The sequence below is a fragment of the Candoia aspera genome, chromosome 1 (genome assembly GCF_035149785.1).
Source record: "Candoia aspera isolate rCanAsp1 chromosome 1, rCanAsp1.hap2, whole genome shotgun sequence".
NCBI lineage: Eukaryota > Metazoa > Chordata > Lepidosauria > Squamata > Boidae > Candoia > Candoia aspera.
In genome coordinates this window covers 40,530,278-40,553,813 of record NC_086153.1, presented here as the reverse complement: position 1 = coordinate 40,553,813, position 23,536 = coordinate 40,530,278, and the positions used below count along the sequence as shown (strand labels likewise).

Below are 23,536 nucleotides of genomic sequence, written 5' to 3'. Positions count from 1 at the left end.
TTTAGAATACTGCAAATGTTGCAGAACTACAACCTCAGCATCTTTCACCATTGGCCACCACTGACTTGGGATGTTGGGGATTGTAGTTTAGCAATCTCTGGATGGCCACAGATTTCTTTCATCAGTGCTTTAAGCTGAAACTTGTATGTGGCCTTATCTGTGGTAAGTGAAATATATTATCTGATGTTTAAATTAGGACACTCTAGAATATATTCCCTTTCTAATTTTCAAATAAAAACGATGTTTTCAAGAGAGTAAATTCTCCCTCTCCCTTCAAATCTTTAATATGTAAACATTCACATTGTTGAAGTTTTCTGCCATTGCTGCTGTTTCTGCAGCACTTTCTCTAAGAATATCTCTCTTTCTGCTTCTCATCCCATTGGATATCATGAATTTCACGGTGAAGTGATGTTTTGTAGCTAATTGCTTATGCCTGTATGGTGACATCACCGAAGGTCAACAGAACCAGCTGAGACTGAGGATACTATTTCCTGGACTGCTCACGTGGGAAGTTTAACCAGTGAAGGGTCATATAATGAGCCCCATCATGCTATGGAGAGCAAACAAAATTTATTCAGGGTAACTCTTCTTGAGTAAGTGTTCACTTTCAATTTCTTGTGTGGGAATCTCTGTAGAACAATGCTTTCTATTCTGTTTTTGATGCTGAGAAATATTTTGCAGTTTTACAGTCTGACAAGCGAATGCGGCAATTCAGTATTTCAGTCCTCTTTGGAATGTTCTCCCCCTCCAACCTCATTTTTAGAAGTTCTCTTTGTTATGTCTTTTGGTAGTTTTGCAGTTGGGTTTCCCCCAACCTGTTGATATCTTTGCCCTATGAATGGAAGATACTGTTTCAGTTGTTTAAGAATCATAATTCAGTGGATGCAGGTTTTGGGTGACATTTATTGGCTTCTTAATTCTAATATTATATATTGATGCAATGGGATGCCTCTTCTTTTTCACCGTGCTGCATCCACTCACATCCTACAGATTTCTTTAGAGGAACCCATAGTTCTTTAGAGTGTATTTAGGGAAGAAGAGAGGTGAAATCTGTTCCACTATCATTTGATGCTCCCATCTGTGGATGAACTCTATAAAATAAAACTCTTCCACTGCTATTTTAGGAGCATGAAACACATAATGGATGGTTTGTTGTTGTTTATTCGTTCAGTCGCTTCCGACTCTTCGTGACTTCATGGACCAACCCACGCCAGAGCTTCCTGTTGGTCGTTAACACCCCAAGCTCCCCCAGGGACGAGTCTGTCACCTCTAGAATATCATCCAACCACCTTGCCCTTGGTCGGCCCCTCTTCCTTTTACCCTCCACTCTCCCTAGCATCAGCATCTTCTCCAGGGTGTCCTGTCTTCTCATTATGTGGCCAAAGTATTTCAGTTTTGCCTTTAATATCATTCCCTCAAGTGACCAGTCTGGCTTTATTTCCTGGAGTATGGACTGGTTGGATCTTCTTGCAGTCCAAGGCACTCTCAGAATTTTCCTCCAACACCACAGTTCCAAAGCATCTATCTTCCTTCTCTCAGCCTTCCTTATGGTCCAGCTCTCGCAGCCATATGTTACTACGGGGAACACCATTGCTTTAACTATGCGGACCTTTGTTGTCAGTGTGATGTCTCCGCTCTTAACTATTTTATCGAGATTTGTCATTGCTCTTCTCCCAAGGATTAAGTGTCTTCTGATTTCCTGACTGCAGTCAGCATCTACGGTAATCTTCGCACCTAGAAATACAAAGTCTTTCACTGCCTCTAGGTTTTCTCCCTCTATTTGCCAGTTATCAATCAAGCTGGTTGCCATAATCTTGGTTTTTTTGAGGTTTAGCTGCAAGCCAGCATTTGCACTTTCTTCTTTCACCTTCATCATAAGGCTCCTCAGTTCCTCTTCGCTTTCAGCCATTGAAGTGGTATCATCTGCATATCTGAGATTGTTAATGTTTCCTCCAGCTATTTTAACTCCAGCCTTGGATTCCTCAAGCCCAGCATGTCGCATGATGTGTTCTGCGTACAAGTTGAATAGGTAGGGTGAGAGTATACAACCCTGCCGTACTCCTTTCCCAATCTTAAACCAGTCCGTTGTTCCATGGTCTGTTCTTACTGTTGCTACTTGGTCGTTATACAGATTCTTCAGGAGGCAGACAAGATGACTTGGTATCCCCATACCACTAAGAACTTGCCACAATTTGTTATGGTCCACACAGTCAAAGGCTTTAGAATAGTCAATAAAACAGAACCAGATGTTTTCCTGAAACTCCCTGGCTTTTTCCATTATCCAGCGGATATTGGCAATTTGGTCCCTAGTTCCTCTGCCTTTTCTAAACCCAGCTTGTACATCTGGCAATTCTCGCTCCATGAATTGCTGAAGTCTACCTTGCAGGATCTTGAGCATTACCTTACTGGCATGTGAAATGAGTGCCACTGTTCGATAGTTTGAACATTCTTTCGTGTTTCCCTTTTTTGGTATGGGGATATAAGTTGATTTTTTCCAGTCTGATGACACTAATTTGTAACACTCATTAAATGTATTAAATGTAAAAGTAGAAATGCCTTAGTTATATTTATTTTTTTTCTATCCCGCTCTTATTATTTTTATTTTTATAAATAACTCAAGGTGGCGAATTGAAAGAATAGTGTGTGCTAGTGTCCATGAACACACACACATACACATGCACGTCCATAAACAACAGCAAACTATTGTACTCTAAAGTGCCCCAAATATCCTAATTTTTTAGATTGCAGAAAACTGGAAAAGAAAGAATATGAAGCTGAAGCTATTAATGTTGTAGTAAATAAAATGAACCTTTGATTACTTGAATGTTGAAACTTCCACAAGCAACATTATCCAGAAGAAACAATTTAAAAATAATTTTGTAAGGGAAAAAACATAACTGCAGATTTTATAAGAACCTAGCTTGGTTTTTTTTTAAGTGTCTGTCTAGCTTTAGAAGAATTGGTTTTGAACAGGGAGTGTGATCTGCTAATTCTGTAGAATTATTTCTTGCATAGTTACTACAAGCCATTTTTAAGAAATAAAGTTCTACTAAAACATTTACTTAGGACACTGTCTTTAGGATATCACTCCATATTCTGAAAGAAGAGTGGTCTTCTACTGGAATAGAATTGAATGGTGGAATTCGCGGATGGGAAGAAAAAACCCTATAATCTCCCAAATAGATTTTCTCTTCGGTCTTAACATTTTTCTAAGGCTGTTTTGTTTTCTTTAGTTTTTAATGAAGTCATATAACGGCTTAGTTTATATTCTTATCAGTGCATAGTATTGTGTTCACTGCTTTCAACTTTGCTCAGTCTGTGCATCTGTAGTGTGTTCTATTTAGTTTGAATTTTGTAGAATGCTTTAGGATCTACTTGCAGAAGATTTTTAGAGCAAGGAAGTGAAATCATGTATCTCACACTTTATTTGCTTTATAAGTGTTATTGTAGCATCAGTTCAGAAGATTTTATGAAAAGATGTAAGAATAAAAATCCATACCACCGACTAGCCTTTTGTTCAGAGTTTTGGATGCAACAGTTTTGGGCTGTGAATGAAATGTGAGTGGGTGGATAAGTATGTGTGTGCACACATGTACACACAGAAGTTCATTTTGCTGCTAGCTCAGCTGCCTTATGGGTTGAAATATTCAAGGCTCTGTGGAGCAGAAAATAGCCAGTACACTTGCTGGTCAGAGAATCCTTATTTCATTCTGCAGCTGTAGTGACTAGCTCCTATTTCTAGGAAGTAGGTGGGAAATGCCACTCTTCAGCAGATATAGCATTCTACCACCCATTACTAGCAGAGGCTGTTTTTCCTTTCTATTACCAAAATAGAGTAGCATTACGGATTTTTTTTTTAGCTTTCCTTGATTGTGTGGGGAAACCTGTAACTATATTTGGGCGTGGTAGAAGAAAATTAAAAGGTAGCAGTGGTCCACAAGAAAAAACTTCAAAAACTACAGTTGGGTGTTAACTTTTATTGGGCCCAACCAATATGCCACAAACTAATGAACAAACTGGTTCTCCAGAATTCTTCAGTAGGCTAGTTGATACTCAACAACAGCAGAGAAGAGGGAGGGAGATAAAAATGTGGAAGGATTTGGCCAGATGTTGTGGCTGTGAGGTCGATATTTTAGATTGCATCTCAAGATTCAGATTACAAACAGAATGAATCAACTGATGCATTTCCAGGTTATATCCAGGTTTCTGGAAGTGCTTTCAGATAAGTTTTTATTGTGCAATTACCCTATCATGTTCCCAAAGTTATAGACATTTGGGTATGATCGGCTTCCATTTGTCAGTCTTACACGCTTTCCCACTCCTTCCATCCTGTTATTTTTTGCAGAAAAATTTGTTAAAGAGGAAAAAAGAATAACTGTACGAAGTATTTTGAGTGCTTGTGTATTAGGAGACCTTCCATTTAAACATGCACTGGAACCAGGAAAATCAGTCATTAACACACTACTGCTGTTCTTATTATTTTCATAAAAGTTTGTATTAATTTTAAAAGCATTTTCTTGATAAATTGTGAAGTCAGAATTGCTTAAAATAACTGTCATAAAAGAAATCAGTAGAAAACATGGATTTTTGAAGAAATACAACATCGGATAGGCAGATTGGAGTATGGATTGTATGTTCCATTACAGAGGCATCAACACACCGATAAGATATAGCACTTGTATAATCTGCTCTAAGAAATTTTAGTCGCACAAAAGGAAAATCAAGACCACCAAGAAGGAAGTTTCGTAAAATGGAAAAGATCAGTCAGGAACTGCAGGTAGTCCTCGACTTAAGACCATTCGTTTAGAGACTGTTAGAAGTTACAACGGCGCTGCAAAAAGTGGTTTACAATCAGTCCTCACACTTACGACCATCACAGCATCCCCACAGTCACGTGATTGCCATTTGCGACCTTCCCAGCCAGCTTCCAACAAGCAAATTCAATAGGGAACCATGTAGTTCACTTGACAGCGTGATTTGCTTAACAACCATTTGATTCACTTAGCACCCGCATTGATTTGCTTCACCACCACCACCACAAAAAATGTTAAAATCTGGTGCAGTCACGTGATGCCTTGCTTAATGACCACACCACTTAAATGACAAATTTTCTGGTCCCTATTGTTGTAAGTCGAGGACTACCTTTAGTGAGTGTGATGGTGCAATAACGGTGAATAATTAGTCAGTTCTGGCTACACAATTAAGTCTCTAAAGCCACTTGCAGGGGGTTAAATATAAGCTACTTCTACAGGGCTCTAGCTCAGATGTGCGTGTTCAATACGCAGACCATAGAAGTGAGTTTAGGGAATCACATATACTTAGGAAATAAATTACTTACATGACCACAGTCTCCCTGGGCTGCGTAACTTATGAAGGAGAGTTGTTTGGAAGCACAAACCATGGCTCAATTTGTCAAATACTACTAGTACAAGCTGGACTTTGATGTGATATCTGAATCAATTTTTTATCAGATGATTAGAGAGCAGGCCTGCACACTCATAGAAGGGAAAGGGACATATTGATACATCAAAAAAAAATTGCGGGCCTCAAAGGAATAGCAGTTTGGTGGCTAGCGGAGTGGCAGTGGAGATGGAGCTGGTGGTGTCAGGCGTTGGAGGAGCTCGGCAGCATGTTTTTCGAGGAGGCAATTTCTTCCTGGCAGCAGTGACGTTTGGCAGTGGTGAATTTAGAAAATGCCAGCAGGCCACACAAAGCTCTTCGCAGACTGCATGTTGCGCAGGCCTGCTAGAAAGTCACATTTTTACGCCCTGCTTATTCCACAGCTCTCAGAAGAAAAATAAATTACCCAAAATAATTAAAAAGTAGAACGATCTTGTGTTAACTTGCATAATTCAGCTTTCCTTGTCACAGATTGTTTAATGTAGGCATGTTGTGCATGTTGTACTTGTAGGCTATTGTTGAGATTATTACAGAGCCCATTTTTCTTCTTTTTTAGACTTGCCATAGTCAACTGTGGCTTTGAGTGGCCGCTTTAAACATTTTACATTCATTGTGTTTTATCTGTAGAAGATTATATGCTCTTCATTCCCAAAGAAAAGAAAGCAATCCATACTCTGGCCTTTCCTTAGCACCATCAAAAACAACTTTAAAACACTCAACTTTGGAAAATGATAAAAAGAGAAGAGTTGGATGAATCATCTTCTGGAAGATTTTGCAGGCCCTCATTAGAAAGCCATGCTGTGGAAGGAGATTATAATGTGGATCCAGAACTGGGACTGTACCTCTCTCAAGCCGGCAACCTTGAGTATAGAGGAGAGCTTCCATACACCCTTTTTAGCTGCACTAATGGCTACCCTTCAGCACATGCAGGCCGGCTTTTTTCAGCAGCTCTGACCAATCACTATTTTTGGTTCCGCTTCTAAAAACAGATGGTTCTGATTGAGAACCTTTGCTCCTACAATGCCTTGCCATAAGCAACAGATGGTCGGCAGTGGAGCAGTTACAAAATCTAGAGATGTTTCTCCAGAGCACGCAGTCTTGTGTAATACTTAATAAGATTTGCCCAACCCACCTTGTTGATCCTTTGTCTTCTTGAAGACATCACCATGTTATAAAGTACACTTTTAGAACTGTGAAAGAAACAGGAGGGGAAAAGAGATTTTTATTATTTGGTGTGGGTTGGAAGGGGATGGGAGCAGGGTTGTAACAATTCATTCTCACATTTTAAGCAGGTCCCTAATTTAACCACCACCCACCCTTTTCAGAGAATATGACCAACCATTCTGGACTGACTCATGGAATGATCACTCTGTGGACTGTTTGGTAGAATCTGGAATATTGAAAAAGGAACAGTTCTTTTTGCTGTTTCTTCTTTGTTCTTTTGAAGTCTTGGATAATTTGGCATATGTCAAGGGTTCCCTCCCTCTCCAGGGAACCCACTGTCAACCCCTAGACTCCTCTAGCTATATATGCCTCCATTCTGCTGATTTTGCCTGTTATCTCATCTGAGTAGGCAAGTAGTACCAGCAGTGAGAAGGTGGACTGACTGAAAGTATTTTGTTAAGTCATTCCTGTCTGCACCTGAAACTATCATAATCTCTGTTTGCTGTTCCTTATATTCTGTCTGTCCTGAAATATATTTTAGGACATCTAGAAGTGTATCTCATGCTGTAGAAATTCTGGAAATTATAGTTCTAGTGCATCTGGAAGTTGCGAAATTGGGAAAAAGTAGTTTAAGAAATTTTGTTGCAGACATTCTCCAGATCACCCTAATTGCTAAGAAACTGTTCACACAAACATATCTTTTTATGTTGTTTTTTCTCCACTCTATGATAATGTATGTATCTCCATTACTATTATCATTGTGTTTTGTTTTTTTCTTCTTTTTTTATTAAAAAGCAATAGAAATAAATTTTAAAAACATATCCATTAAAAAATTATGACAAAACAACACTGTAATACAAAATAAAAGCAAAAACCCAAGAAGGAAGGAAGGAAGGAAGGAAGGAAGGAAGGAAGGAAGGAAGGAAGGAAGGAAGGAAGGAAGGAAGGTTGAAATTCTAGAATTGATGTCTAAATGATGTAGTGTATTCTTAAGATCCTTCAGTCTGGTTGCTTTTTTCCATATTAACCAACATAATATATTTGTATTTTTCTAGTTTACACAGGGACTCTTAAAACACCTCAGAAAAAAGATATATATGTGTGTGCATCTATCTATCTATCTATCTATCTATCTATCTATCTATCTATCTATCTATCTATCTGTCTGAATATTAAGAATTGATTTTTTTCCTGTGTTTTATCATCATCCTTCTTCCATATCAGAGAATGCAAAAGAACCCAAAGAAACTGAAAAAAAGAAAGAAAATGGAATTCATATTAATCAACAGTCAAATTCAGTCACGAACTATTCAGTTAGAGCTTTGAATGTTTTCAAAATAAAGGAACTATTTACCACTGTAGTAGTTGGTGACAACACAATCATCTAAGCATACCTAAATAAGTTAATTCCTATAGTGACCCAAATGAACAAATAGTTCACGCTGGAGTCTCCCTTTGAAAAATGTCTAACGAGAATGGAAATAGGGATTTGAAGGCAGTGAAAGCTGTTGGGAAACACACACACAGTTTTTTTTGGGGGGGGGGTGCCTTCAAGTCAGGGCTAACTCCTGGCGACTGCCTGGACTAGTCCCTGCAGTTTTCTTGGCAAGGTTTTTCAGAAGTGACTTGCCATTGCCTCCTCCTTAGGGCTAAGAGTGTATGACTGACCCAAGGTCACCCAGCTGGCTTCGTGCCAAGGCAGAACTAGAACTCACTGTCTCCCAGTTCATGGTCTGGTGCCTTAACCGGTACACCAAACTGGCTCTATACACATATACAGTACTTAGGACATTGGAAGATTTCTATGCCATGTATCAGTTTAACTCCAGAAACAAAATTTTAATTTAAGAATTATAAAATCCACAGAGAATTTCAGAATAATCAGATTTTGGAAGTCTCCTAGGTCAATATCTGACTTTTTGCCCATCATTTTGAAAATGTGGCTTTTTAAACTGCATGAAGAAACCAATTTTATGGTGAAGTTATTAGAGCAAGGAGATTAAAGGACCTCTTTTAATTGCCAAATGGTCATGAAGTTCTGGACAAACTCTCCCAACTCTCAGCATGAGATGTTTGCCCTTTTCTGATATGTACAGAGAAAATAATGAATTCTATCTGTTTTTTAAAAAATGTCTGCCTAGTGGGTTTAGTGGCTACAAGATTGCTTGAACTCCTATGGTGCTGTGTGTCTTTTGTCCAAGCTGACATTTGAAGTTGCAAGACAGCCTTTAAAAGTGAATACATTAAACATCTTGATCCATATACTTAAAGGCAAAACAGACTAAACAACTATTTGCTGTCCCAACCTAGGCATTTTGAGGGCTCTTTGTTACTTATTTCTCAGCAGGTGGCAGCAACTGGCTGACTATGTCTAGGAAGCTAAGCAGGGTTGGGTTTGGGTAGTATTTGGATGGGAGAATACTAGCTATACTAGAGCTGGGAAGTTGCCTGGGAAGTTTAAAAAAAAACATCCTGGAAGACAGCAATGGCAAACTACTTCTATGTATTATTGTCAAGAAAACTATATAGAACTGCCCATGAAGTGGCCAGAAGTCAAATACAACTTGAAGGAGATTTAACTGAGGTTTTCAAATTCTCTATTGCCTGAAAGTTCAGAAATCACTTGGGTACTGCAGAGAGTACATTTTATGATTACCAAACAGCTATCCAGTTGCTGTTGGAATACAAACTCTAGGTGTTGGTATATAAAAAATAAAAAATGAAATAAATGCTATGTTCAAATTCCTTAACTCCAACATCTTTTAGGCTTCCTATTCCTTTCTATGTGGATTTTGCTGGGGGTTGTTTTCATGTGACTTCATAGGCATTTTTAGACTACCTGCATGTGATGGGAAAAAAATGAAGCTTTAATTGTGGGTTTAAGTGACTAAATGGTTTGCTTTGAAAGGAACAATATTAATGTGATCTAATTACGGGTAAGAGATTACATCTCAAATTGTATTTATACCTGCATGGGAGAAATCGGAAACCATCTTTCGTTTCTTCACTCTTACAGTCTCTTCTTTGTTCTATAGCTATCTTTTCTTGCTTTTCTATATTTTTTATATTGTATTGTCAAAATTGAATAATGTTCTTAATTAAAAAAAGATTTTAAAAAGTAATTAAAAAAAAGATGGCCCAGATCACCAAGGAATTTTGCAGCCACCTTGTTTTGAGCTGGGCGGCCTTATCCATCTCATCAATTGATCAATCGATCGACTGGGTCCCAGAGCAGACTCTTTTGCTGTGTGCCTTTCACCATCTCCTTGCATTTTTTTAAAAAAGGCATTTGGCAGAATTGCTGTTCCATAAAATAATAAAAATAAAATAAAAATAAAGTATAATAAAAATAAGTAAACATGATGTGATGTATGATATAGGATATGCAACACAAAGGAAAGGAATTTAATGACAAATAAAGTATTCCCCAAGAATAAAAAAAGAAAATGCCTGTGAAGTCACATGAAAACAACCTCCAGCAAAATCCACATAGAAAGGAATAGGAAGCCTAAAAGATGTTGGTGATGAATTATTATTATTATTCTTAGAGAAATATTTCTGGGTGGTGGTGGTGGTTGTTTTTGGTATATTCAGTTTGAGAATCTTTTGTTCAATATTACATATTCGGACCCAAAACTTTTTAGCCTTCTCACATGTCCACCAAAGATGATAAAAGGTTCCTTCCTCCTGTAACCATTTCCAACAGACATTCCTTATGCCATTATACATTTTTGACAACTTATCAGGGGTTAGATATCAACGATACATCATTTTATTAAAATTTTCTTTTAGATTATAATTCAGCATAAATTTCAAACCTTTGTTCCACATATTTTCCCATTGATTAAACCTAAAACCAAGCACTTACTCTTATACCTTATAAGTCTTTAAAAAATCAAATGAACTTTAAATCCTTGAAAAAAAAAATCAAATACATATTCTTAATTTCTCCAAACACTTATTCTTATGCCTTATAAATCTAAAAGGTAAGTTAACTTTAAATCCTTAAAGTAAAATAGAATCCTACAAGCCTTAATATCAATCCAAATACGTATTCTTAATTTCTTATCCTACATCAAAATATACCAAAGCATTTACTTGTCTCCATCTTATGCCTAAGGCATTTTTCATAATAAAATTAAGCAATCCAGCTGTCCCCCTTAAACAAACAAATTCACCAGTACACAACCTCCCACTCATCATAGCTTCATTCTCATAACAATCATTCAGGAAAACATCTTGGACGGTGTCTTGCAATTTAAAGTTTAACTCCTTCTTCACCAAAGTAGGTTCATTGGCTGGCATTTCTTCAAAGAGATCATTTTCCCTGTCAGGAAAAAAAGTCTCCTTTTCTTCAACCCCCCCCCCCCACCCCCTGCAGAACATCTTCAGCCACCCGCAGAGCGTCTTCAGCCAGTTGATACATTTCAGCACTGATATTTTCTACTATATCCCAAATATCTTGCATAATGGCTTGGCAAGAGTCATAGAAAATCTGTTTGAAATCAGAACAGAGCCCAGAGCAAAGCTCTGCAAAAACTTCCTTAAGGTGTTGATGTTTCAGGCAGTCAATTGGCGCTACTGAGTTAATGAAAGGCTTGCAAAGTTATTGAATAAAATTGCCAAAGAAAAAATATGCTAACCAACAACTACCAAAAGTGAACAGAAAAATAGAAAGTCAAAACAGCAAATTCAACTTGTAGGAAAAAATTAAGTCCTTCAAACTGAATACAAAAATAGTAACAGGGAGATTATTAATTATTCTCAGTCCACCTTAAAATTCAAGGGAAGTAAACCAAAGACTAAACAAAAGGTTTTTTAAAGTTAATCCAGAAATAGCAATAAGCATGAAGAGAATCTGCTTTTTCGTATTGTAAAAATCTTCTCTTAAGGTAAGAAAGCTTAAAAATATAAATTGGGTGATTTAGAAATGAGGAAGGCTCAACCTAATGTCCATTAAGGCTACAAACGGGCTGGACATGATGGCTTCCGCACCTCCTGTAGTCTCTTACTAGGTCTTCACTGTTGCAATTCTCAGGCTGCAAGGCGACGTTCTGGAGGACAAATGGGATGCTTCCAAGCTTTTTCTTGATTCATTAAAAAGCTCTGGGCTTCAGGTAAAAGCCTGAGCCTGAAAAAAACCCCGCATTGTCAGATCTGTCCACGGAGCTTGCGGTCAAGGCTGTTCAGTCGGCCATGTTCCTCACATCTTCACAGGCATTTTCTGATTATGTACAATGAAGAGAAAGCAGATGCAATTGCTCTGGTCCTTCCTCCTTTTCTGTTTACCAAGATGAGCATAGAGCATGGTTAGCCCAATTTCCATTGGATTATAGCCCACACAGGTTACTGCATGTTATATCAATGGAGTAGTACTAGTTTTACTTCTATTTTTGTAGCTTTTTATTTTTATTATTTCTAAACAATTTGCTTTCTTGCACAAAATAAGAACAAAAATACTTGGAATTTATTTCACCACCCCAGGACCACATGAAGTGAAAGTGAAAGGCTTCATGTGGCTCCAGAGTGGCCTGCAGTGTACTCCGCCCCTTCCCCCAATCCCCAAGCCTTCTCCTTCTCCTGCACCATTTAAGGATGGTCCAATATATTCCAAGTACATTTTCCTCAAAAGTTAAGAGGGAATGGATGAAGTATGCTGGAGCTGATATATTCCACAGGTTCCACATATTCCATAGAACTAGAAGCCCTATGGAGGGCTTCTAGTTCTACTTATAAGAAGGCAATTGAGTAGTTCATTGTCTTTCTCTTATGAACTTATTTTGGAAAAACAGATGAACTAAGTATTGGGGAAATATGGGAGGGTTCCAACAGAGACACCATCATTTTGGGTTTGATACACGGTAAATGCACTTTAAACACTTCATCTGCAAACATACCAGAGTAGTACCGCATATGCGGTGTTGGACTTGGGTTGTAGTGATTGCTCTAGAATAGCCTTTCTCAACCAGCGTTCCGTGGAACCCTAGGGTTCCGTGAGAGGTCACTAGGGGTTCCCTGGGAGATCACAAGTTATTTAAAAATTTATTTCAAATTCAGGCAACTTCACATTAAAGAGGTAAGTTTCATTCTTTAGTTTAAGAACACTCTTAATGCATATATACAGGCCTACATGTGAAAAAAATATAATAATTTTGTAACTTCTGGCCTATATTTGAGCCTGAATGTGCAGGGGTTCCCTGAGGCCTAAAAAATATTTCAAGGGTTCCTCCAGGGTCAAAAGATTGAGAAAGGCTGGCCTAGAAGGATTTAGTGATGTTTTTTCATCGTGACTTTTTTAACTGGTAATGCTGTGGATTGAAGATGGAACTTTCTACCTCAAAGCATGTGCTTTATCACAGTCCTTTGCTAGTTTAGGATGACCATACTTCCTCCACAGAATTACTAAATTGTTCCATAGAATTGTGCTTCTTGATACACAGTAATGTAAATCAGGCTGCACACTGATTTCCAGAACTGTGGCTGGTGGGACAATTGTTTAATCGTATGATTTTAAAAAAAGCCTCCCTATATCAGAGCACTATTGAATTTTGCCTTGAGGAAAAGCAGGGATATAGATTGAAATTCACTGAGTTGATTTGTCCTCATTTCTGTAGCCTCTCTTTGGCCCTCAGTTATTGACTGTAGATATTCTGGTTGAGGATCATTTTCTTGGGGATTATACCTGGAAGAAAGTGTAGCTGCAGTGATAGAAATGGATGCTGGTTTACTCAGGTGAAGGCCAGTGCTCATACTTTCCCAACAACTTGCATGTGTATTTTATCAGCTGAGGAATTTGGCAATGTAGACTGACAGCATCTCCTGGAATCCTATACATTGTAGACGTTCTGCTTTTATCAGTACTTTTGGTCAGGGTTGGTGAGACCACATCTAGAAGGCACAGTTTTCTCACAATTGGACTTGAGTATATTCTTGAACTGTCTTGAGGGAAAGAGGTTGATGTAGCTCCAGCCTTACAGCTAGTGTTATTACCACACTTTGCAATTGTGGGTTTTTTGCCATGGAGGTGGGGAATGAGAATGGTGTCCTAAGCAGTGGATGAAGCTGAAGACAGATGGTGCCCCGTGCTGAAATAGACTTGTTATTTTATGTAATTACCTTTTGGTTCATGACTGGGTAGATCAAAACTGGTATCTACCCAATTTTTCTTCATGATAAGAACTATGATTAGGCCATATAATTTTAATGATTGATACAGAAGCCAGAAAATTTCTGATACACTATGGATTACCACCATATTTAATATGTATGTTCTCCACATGCACTGCTGGGACAAAGTCAATTGCAGAATCTTCTCAGCCTCTTCCAACCACAAAGCTCTGATTTCACTAGGGATGTCAAAAAAATTCTGCCACGGACATATTGTTTTGAATGAAATGGCAACAGACTCTATAATTAAAATCTGATAATATCTCTTGTTCTTGGCTTAACTGTATGCTGTTGGGAAAGCTGGGAGCAAATGCATATACTGGGCTAGTTTGTGCAAACTGTATAGAGAAAGTATCAGAGAAAATATGAAAGAACTTTGATATAAAAGTAAATGTTTAAAAAAGAACACCCAACAGACTAGAATCATAGTTGAATACATGTGGCATGAATTGGGTTTAGATTGATCTGCCTATCCCTATTTTTCCCTCTTAAAGTGTTCTTGTTGACCAGTGCCCCTTGAAACCTGTTCAGGAAGAGGGTTTTTTTAAGCTGATTTTTATGCTGAAGATCTTTGCAGCCTTATGTCTGGCTTTGCTTGAAAATGTTTGGCTATTGTCTGCTGACATTTCAAAAATGGGAAGGGTAGCTGAATATGATTTTCAGTGGTTTGGGGAATGGTGCTTCAGTTAACCCCTTGTTCATAAGAACTAGGCCCTGCTGGACATTATTTTATCCAGTTCCTTTTTCTCTACAGTAGCTATCAGGATGCCCCTGGGAAGTTGCAAGCTGGATAAGAAAGCCTAGGTCTCTCTCACTGTTCTTCCCAACCTTCAAACACATCCTGCCTTTCATTGTGGAGTCAGTATGTAGCCATTATTGACCCATAATCATGGAAAACCATGTCCTCAAAGAATTTGTCCAACTTCTTTAAGGATTTAGACTGCATTTGGAGGGCCTCAGGAGGCATGGAGGTGATGCAATGGCTGGAAATTTCAGCCTTTCCACTCTCCCTTTTTGCTGTAAAAGAACAAAATAAGATAGATGGGTTTTCTTCTCTCTCTCTCTCTCAGAAACTTGTTTTGTTCTACTAAAGTAATTAAAATAATAAAAATAAAAAACCCACATTTGATTTGTAATCTAATCCCTTCTGCTATTATACGATAGACCAGGAAGACCACTGGCTAAATCCTAAGCAAGCACAACCTGCACCTCCCTACTCCTCTTGAGGTTAAATAATGAAGCAGCAGCTATCTGTGAAAGCAAGAAGATTTTGAGCCTACCCCATGATTGTGGAATGTGATTTTGTAGAATTCGAGAAGGAAAATCTAAATGGACCCAGATATTTAGGTGCCATAAGAGATGTTAGAGATTTTATTTTATTTTGGGTGGGCATGAAGCCTTGCCTGATTCCTTACAAAGCTATTTTCCCTAAGGCTCATTCCCATTTTGGATGGACCTGCCCATTGTTCTTTTGCTTACATTGGCTTTTTGAATCCTGAACCTTTTTCTGCATCACCAACACCCAGCTTCATTCCTGAGTATAATAATAAATTAAATACTATTTTAAACATTTCATTTTTTACGCCAGTTTATGTCTTGTCAGGTGTAATCTGGTAACATGCCTTGGAAGGCCTGAATTTCTACAGCTTGACTACCAATATAATGGGCTTCAACTATCCTTGTGGTGTTTTCATTTAAACGGAAAAAGGAAGGCATCTTCCTCCTTTTGGAGGAAAATAAACTGATGGATGGGAATACCAGTGAAAACAATCATGGCTTGTCTTGGTTGGTGGGGCAGGTCCTGGGGTGAGAGAGTTTACAGGAAGGAATCACAACACCTTAAAGAAACAAATATTGTTGCTTAACTATTACTTGTGTGAGGAATTTTTTTCTCTCTGCTCCGAATCTCCGATTAATTAGCTTCTTTGGATGTCTACCATATGTTCTTGTTTTGTCAGAAAGGAGAAAGCAGTATCTTGGCCACTTTCTGTATGCTATTAATAATTGCATCTGCCTTTCATGCCCCTCCCTTATTCTCTTTTTGTCTTAGTAGCCCCTTTCTTCACAGAAGAATGGCTCCATCAACAGTTATTTTGGTTGCCCTTTTCAGCATCTTTTCCAATTCTCGAATATCCTTTTAGAGATACAGTGAGCAGGGTTACATGCAGTTTTCTAAGTACAGTCTCAGTAAAGATTTGAATATCTGCCCTCTGATGAATAAAGAAAAAAATCATCACAAAAAATGATATGAAATGGTTTAAGAAAGAGAGGAAGGGTGGGAAAGAATAAATAACGCAAAAGAAGATTAATATAATTTTCTTTAGTACACTTGATACACAGGTTGTGAAATCGTTTGTTTGTCGCAGAGCTGGGAGAAGTGTATGTATGTGTGTCAGATCAGTTCTTGATCAGAGAGTTTGGGAGGGGGTTGAACATGGGAAGCTGCCTTACAACTGGTCACACCATTAGTCCACCTTTGTTAATTACTGTCAGCCCTTTGACATAAGTCAGGACAAGAAACTAGACAGGAATTCCAGGAATGCTACTTTACTGTTGTAAGGTATAATAACAGAATCTTGAAAGCCTGTCCAAGTTTCTCTCTGTCCCATCCTAGACTAAACAAAATCAAGGTGGTGTTATTTTGACTTCCTTTCTCATGCCTCCTTCTATCTCTAAACTGTGTACAGTAATCTCTTCTCTTTTGAAATCCTTAAGGTTGGACATGGGACTGTAAAAAGCTTGTCCATGATATCAGGAGAGAGAGTGCACAAAACTTATGAGATTCATTGATTTCATAAGATTTGAGGTGATTTTTGGAGAGCATCCATTTGCGGAAGATTGTATGATAGCTTTTTACCGGAACTCCTGGATGAGAAGTTCTTGCTGTATCTGTAAGCTCTCAGCTGTCTAATCTGAAACTGATAGCTGGCTTTGATACCACTTTGGTTCAGTTCTTTTTCTTTTCTCTCATCTGCTTTTGGAATGACGCCTTTTAAGGCAGTGAAAAACACACTGAATCAATCTACCTTTCAAATCACGTTATAAAATAGAGAAAAATAGTATTAGAATGAGCAATATATAAATCGACTTCACCTGTAAGTAGATATTGCCTTGTTTGAATATCACACATATGAAAAAAGCACTCTGCATGTTGAAAACTAACATGTCAGGAAAGAAGCCTCTTCTTCTCCCTGGCATGTTATTTTTTTGTATAACATAAAGATTTGCATGACCTCCATGGAAATAGGCAAATTCCTACATGCTTCCTGAAGTGATACAACCAGTCGGAACAGTACAAATAAATCAAGCCACTTTCAAAATGATGAAACGTGCAAGTAGAGGGGCTCTGATCTGTATCCTGTTATATAGATGGCTTGTATAGTGTATACTCTGCAGAAGTATGTCTGCTGCTATCATTGTATTTTTTCACTGGTCATGAACTATCTTCTAGATGGTTCCAGTAAACATCATGCCTTGAACAATAGATGAATAACTTTCATCCTCTGATCTGTGGTAGAAGTATCCTGACAATTCAATATAAAGTCCAAATGCTATATAAAGTCTTTGGGGGCTGGCCACGGTGATTAATCTCAATTAGAGAATAAGTAATTGTTTGCAGTAAGTGTATAGGCTGACAATCAAGCATGTACACTTTTTGTTAAATGGTATTCTTAATCCATCAATTATTATTTTTAATGAGTTTAGTAATGTGTCTAAAGTTCTGGTAATTTATTTTGCTGAATTGCTGCAAACTTGCGTGCCCTTAACACTGAAATCCATACCTTTTTAAATGTTGCAGTGCTGTCAGTAACAAAAGCCAACTAGAAATATGCTAAGAAACCATAAACAAGTCCTGTATCCTTATTCAAACATCACTTAAAATTACAGTTGAATTCAACAAGTCAGTAACAAACTGGCTTTAAAATGAGGCTTGCTGTCCTAAAATAAACAATAGTTTATTCACTAAACCCATGTGTACATCATGCCAAAGCAAAACTAAACAAATCACATTATTGCTTAGTTTAATGAGTCTACCCAATCATAATTTACAGAGAATTAAAGCATATTTAAAGGGGATCAGCCTTCCTTATGTCTACATTTATCTGTCAAGGTATCCCATTGTCCTGTGTAGATATTACATTTTCGCATAATCGATAGAGGGATAAAAGTACTGTAATGTCTACATACTAGCTTTCCCCAACCTTCTGTTGTCCAGATTTGTTGAACCAATCCCAGCATAGCCATGATGCTCTGTGTATTATTGGAATTGAATTCCAATACATACAAATGGCAGTTCCAGTGTGTATCTTGAGAAATGAGGTCCCTCTTAAAAGACTTCTAGCTCCTTAAAAATGTTTCTATGTTCAGTCTCACAACAGCTTGTATATGCTGGAAACAGATTTAATTCACAATTATGGAGTTACTTTCAGATATGCTGTGTTCTCCATCCAGAAAAGATGTTTTCCTGGATACAATGACTGGAATAGAGAAAGCTAGGCTTACAAACATAAAAATTACAATGTCCCAGGTGGCTTGTTTGTCACAAGTCAGAGGTTGTCTTTTGTACATGGTTGCATTTTTTGTTTGTTTATGGCTAGTAGTCTCCATGAATTGATCTAATAAATTTTTAAACTGCTAGTAGCTTTCACCACATCCAGTAACAGTAAAGTTCATAGGTTAATTGTGTTGTGTGAATTTTTGCTTTCTTTGAAATCTGCTTCCATTCTTAACTGTTTCACCGGATCTTGAAAGTATTGTATTTTGAGAGAAATGAAGAATGTGCTCTTATCAGCTTCAGATTTTATATATTTTTGTTCTGTAATTTTTTAAAGCAAAACTAAGATGAAAAGCCTCATAAAGTTTTTCTTCAAAACATATTCCATTCTTGCTATGCTTAATCGCAGGTCTCATTACTCTTACTAGTTTTATTTATTTTAAGCTAGGACATCCAAAATCAAGGTTCATTATGATGCACTGGCAATCTTAGCTTTAGAAATCTATGTTCCAAAGACCAGAAGCAGGGACTTTCTCTCTTAATAATTAGTAAGGTAAAATAAATGGTTATGGTAGTGTGCTGTTCACGCCATAGTGCTACTTCATTGGGGAAATGCTCAAAAAAGCGAGAATTTATTCTTAAATGTAGGACTATAAACAGAGTCTGTTCTGGGGCCACTATTTTTTAACTTATTGAAGAATAATCTAGAATTAGGAATAAATGGTGAGGCTGTACAGATAGTGGAAAACATCAAATTATTTTGAGTGATTAACAAAAAGGGTATACTGAGGAGTTCTCAAAGGATCTCTGCAAATCAGGCTTTAAAATGTCAAATATCAGTGTGAGCAAGTGATACATATTAAGACTAAAAACTTATATATGCTGCTAGAGTCTCAACTGAAATTGACTGAACAGGGAAGAGGACTTGGAGTTATGGCAGAGAGGTTCCAATAGAAGAGAATATATGTAGCTTAGGGTTGAATTATGGAATCCTTGGTGTTCTCTGAGCTTGGTTGTTTGCTTGCAGATGTTTCATTACCCAACATCATTGCTCTGATGTTACCTAGTTGGGTAATGAAACATCTGCAGCAAACAACCAAGCTCAGAGAGCACCAAGGACTCCACAGTAGAGGTTAACATACAACTGCTGTGAAAAAGGCAAATTCCATCCTTATGGAAGGAATTAGTAATAAAACTTACAACATACCTTGTATTTCTTCTCTAGAGCTGCAGAGAGGCAACATGTGAAAGGGGAGGGTGATTCCAATGAGCCAACACTGCAGTGTTTGAGATACCATGTGATAGAGATGTATAAGATCATGAATGGAGCTGAGAAGGGATTAGTTTTCATCCCATATAATAAGAATACCCAGTCCCTTGCAAGGAAGCTGAATAATGAAACATTCAAGACAGATATATGATATCAGATATTCAAACAGTTATCACAAAATGTGGTAGCTGCTAACCTGGACCACTTCAAAGAGGGATTAGATAAAGTAATGGAGGTTAAAGACAGCCATTAGTTGTGACAGCTGCTTTAGGCTATTTCCAGGATTGAGACAGCGAGTCCTGGATAGCAACTGCTAAGGAATATCAGGAGAGGGCCCTGTTGTGCTTGAATCCTGCAGGTGGACTTTCTATTGGCATCTGATTGGCCAGTGTGGATAATGTATTCATAAATCTTTGACCTGATCCAAAAAAAATGCTCTTAAATTATTTTGGTGAGGACCTCACCAAGGAAGCAAGAAGTTCCATTCAGTTTTTTGTTCTTTCAGACACTATCCACAAAAATGTTAAAATCAGACAACAGCCGCAGCTTGGCTTAACGTCTTGAAAAATAAGATAATTTTTCTAGTGTGTGTGTGTGTGTGTGTGAAATAATTCTTAAAAATATATCCATCATTCAGTATATTGTAGCAGTTGATAGGGAAGGTCACTGTCTAGTTTTTGTAGTAGTATTACCATCTGAATTGACCAAAAGTAGGGGAAATGCATATTTTGCAATAGATTGGAAGGGGCTTTTAACTCTCAGTTTATACAGCATGTAATACTGAGACAGTGATTGCTTAGAAACACCAACACGTATCTATTAGAAAAGACTGTGATCAAAATTCAAGTTTTTAGTGAAAAGTAATATGTGTATATATAAATGTCTGTCTTCAGGAAGACTATGATCGCCTCAGACCGCTGTCATACCCCATGACTGATGTTTTCCTCATCTGTTTCTCCGTGGTAAATCCAGCTTCTTTTCAGAATGTGAAGGAGGAATGGGTACCAGAACTTAAAGAATATGCACCAAATGTACCTTATTTATTGGTTGGAACCCAGGTATGTAGCTTGAATGTTATGTTATGTTATGTTATGTTATGTTATGTTATGTTATGTTATGTTATGTTATGTTATGTTATGTTATGTTGTTACATATATGTCTATTTCTGTTGGTGAGAATGTGCCATGGAAATAGCAACAGATATTTTCTTCCTCATTTACAAAAAGCACATGCACCACTTACCTTTGCCTTTGAAATATTCTCAGAATCTTTAAAAATCACTGGCATGTTCCTTCCTGTGATCTTCACCTCTCTAACTCTACTAAGATCACCTATTAAAGAGATTCCTAAGTTCTTCAGGGGCTCTGCCCATTCTAATTTTTTCTTATGCAATGAAGCCCTGGTCAGAATAGTGCCATTTTTATTTTTCCCTGAAAATTCTTTTCAAAACTCACCCTTTTCCCATAAAACATTTGGCTTAACCTGATAGGTACCACTTACAATTGGAATGAAGTAAAGTCCAAATACCTATAATTTCCTTTGTCACATAAATCTAGCTTCTCCCTCTTTCCAGCAACTAGTTTCCTCACCCCTTGCTCTCTCCAAGCATGTAGGCTTATATTTCTAGTTTGCAACTAAAATAACAAGAAATGCATCCAAAGCAATCTAATTTTAGAGCTAGAAGGGACAACTGGAGCCCTCTAGTCCTTCTGTGATTAACACCATTAGTTGTAAACAGGCCTTGAAAGATTAAGTATGGAATGGAGAAACTGTCCCAATGAAGAGAGAGAACAAAACTGCATCTCAATCTACTTTTGTTGCTCTTGTTAGGGAACCAAGTCCTTTGAGAATACCCACCCCCCTTTGTCCTCTTTATGAATTTTTAAAACTTCTTTCAGCATTTAAATTGAAAGCAAAGCTCTGCATCTTGATGTGCTCTGCTTATGAACAAAAAGGGTGTTTGCTCATAAACAATAAAGCAGCAATTACAGGAATCAAACAGATGATTCAGACAAGCATGGGTATCACATGCTGCAGCTGGATGGAAAGAAGAGTCTTGTGGTCTTCAACGAGTCTCCTTTGCTGATAAATATACACATATACAACTCTGTGTACCCTCTGGGTGGGAAGAATTGGTTCACCCATTTTTACCCCCGTGGTTGTGGCAGTTTGTGGGCTCAGTGCCCACCACTGGCTTTCCAAATAGAAATGTAAGAAAGTACCTTCCTCCTCTGGAAACACACCAATATGGTCCTACATATATACTACCGCACAGTCAGACTCTGCTTTTTTACCCAGTTTTTATTCACAATTTATGCATCTTACCATTTCCCTCTTTTTTTCATGTTGAAATGTTAACCATGAAATTAGTTCTGATATTCAAGACAGAACTACACACTGTGGGCATATCAACAGTACTCCTATTCCCTAATCCTTGAAAAGTGGGTTGACTTCATGTACTAATAATAATGAGCAAATATTTCATGCATTTACTGCCCTGCTTATGCTAGAAGGCTGGAAATCCCCTAATCCCTATTCTGCACTAAGGAAATTTAAAAATTGCTTGTATTCCCCACCCCCCACCTATCCATTGGTCTTTATACAAAAATGTCTGAATGATTTCTATGAATGAGTTGGCTGCAGAGCCATCAAACCACTCTTACCTTGAAAGACCTGCTAGAATCAGCAGTGGGGAGCTCACAAATATAGAAACAAACTAGCTCCATAAAGCTGCAGCAATTCCAAGAAAAGACAAGTTTTACTGTGGCTTGAAGTACACCACAGCTGAGCTAGAAATAAATTGGCTTGACTCTCAACACCCGAATCCATGAAATCACAAAGGTCCAGAACTCATTCTGAAGCTGCAAAGAGCAGTTGTGTCTATGAAATAATTTTTTCACAAGCACCCCAGTTTACCAGTAGTCATGTTAAAGATACTTTGAAGCACCCACCAGGTAGTGTTCTAGAGGCCTTGAAAACTTGGCTGTTCTCCCAGGCTCTGGCCTAAGGTGGATGGAGCCCCTTGCTAGGTGTGTGGTATATGTTTTGTGTCGTTGGCTGGATTTGCCATCTTGTTTACTTTTTTTTTGATGTAAATTGTACATCTGTTATCTTCTCTGTACTTGGGTGGTACCTAAATGGAATAAATGAATGAATGAACAAATAACCAAGAATGGGTTGGGGGACATTTAGCCTTTCTTCCAGCTACCTATTTTCTTCTGCAAATTTCCTCTGAGCTGCTTCTTAATTGATTTCTGGTCTCACAAGTCAGCAGAAGAAAGAAAATTAAGTGGGAAGGTTAAGCAGTCCCTGCCTCTCATCTTCCAGTTATTGGCTTCTTGTGTATTCTTGCTTCTTATATGCTAAACTAAAATGTTGGGAATTTTAGTTCAGCATATCTGATGGAGGAAGACGACAACCAGATTAGAGATCAGTAGTCTAGATTCCAGGCTGCTTAGTCTAAATGAGGTTGCTACAATATGCCTTGAGGTCATTCTCTGGAAATGTGATGGGGCCTCCTACATTTGAACACAGTTCATTTGTACCACAGTGTACCTTATGGAAGTAGGCTTAAGATTCCAGTTAAAGCGAAGGTTATAGATTAAATGAGTTAGCTGCAGTTAAATCCATTGCATTCCGTATTAATATGCCTAATTTAAATCCCAAGGTGTTCAGTGAGGCATCAGCATTGTTAACTTGTATTGGAGCCACTTGTTTTTTAAATAAAGTCTATGATGTAAAGTTGGATTTGAATCATGTAGAAAGAAGTATACACATTTACTGTAACTTTCCTAACAGATTGATCTTCGTGATGATCCTAAAACATTAGCAAGGCTAAATGACATGAAAGAAAAACCAGTATCTATGGAGCAGGGACAGAAGTTAGCAAAAGAGGTAAGCTGGACATTTAGAGTTCAAACTAGACAACCCGTGACCCTTGGGTCATTGTTTCAGTTGGGTCATTGTTTCAGAGGTATTTACTTACCTAAACAGATCAACAGAATGACCATGGGTTGGCAAAAAAGCAGAGGGAGTGGGAG

The 23,536-nt window shown here is 37.9% G+C and overlaps 1 protein-coding gene across 2 annotated transcripts in view; it reads left to right on the top strand.

Annotated features, from left to right (window-relative positions):
• The window catches only part of RHOQ (ras homolog family member Q), a 36,848-nt gene that overhangs the window by 5,683 nt on the left and 7,629 nt on the right, over window positions 1-23,536 (top strand). For both annotated transcript variants that reach the window (XM_063302745.1, XM_063302737.1), the window contains exons 3-4: window positions 20,390-20,554; window positions 23,295-23,390. In XM_063302745.1, the coding sequence (XP_063158815.1) occupies window positions 20,390-20,554; window positions 23,295-23,390 (261 nt within the window). The remainder of the gene's footprint in view (window positions 1-20,389; window positions 20,555-23,294; window positions 23,391-23,536) is intronic.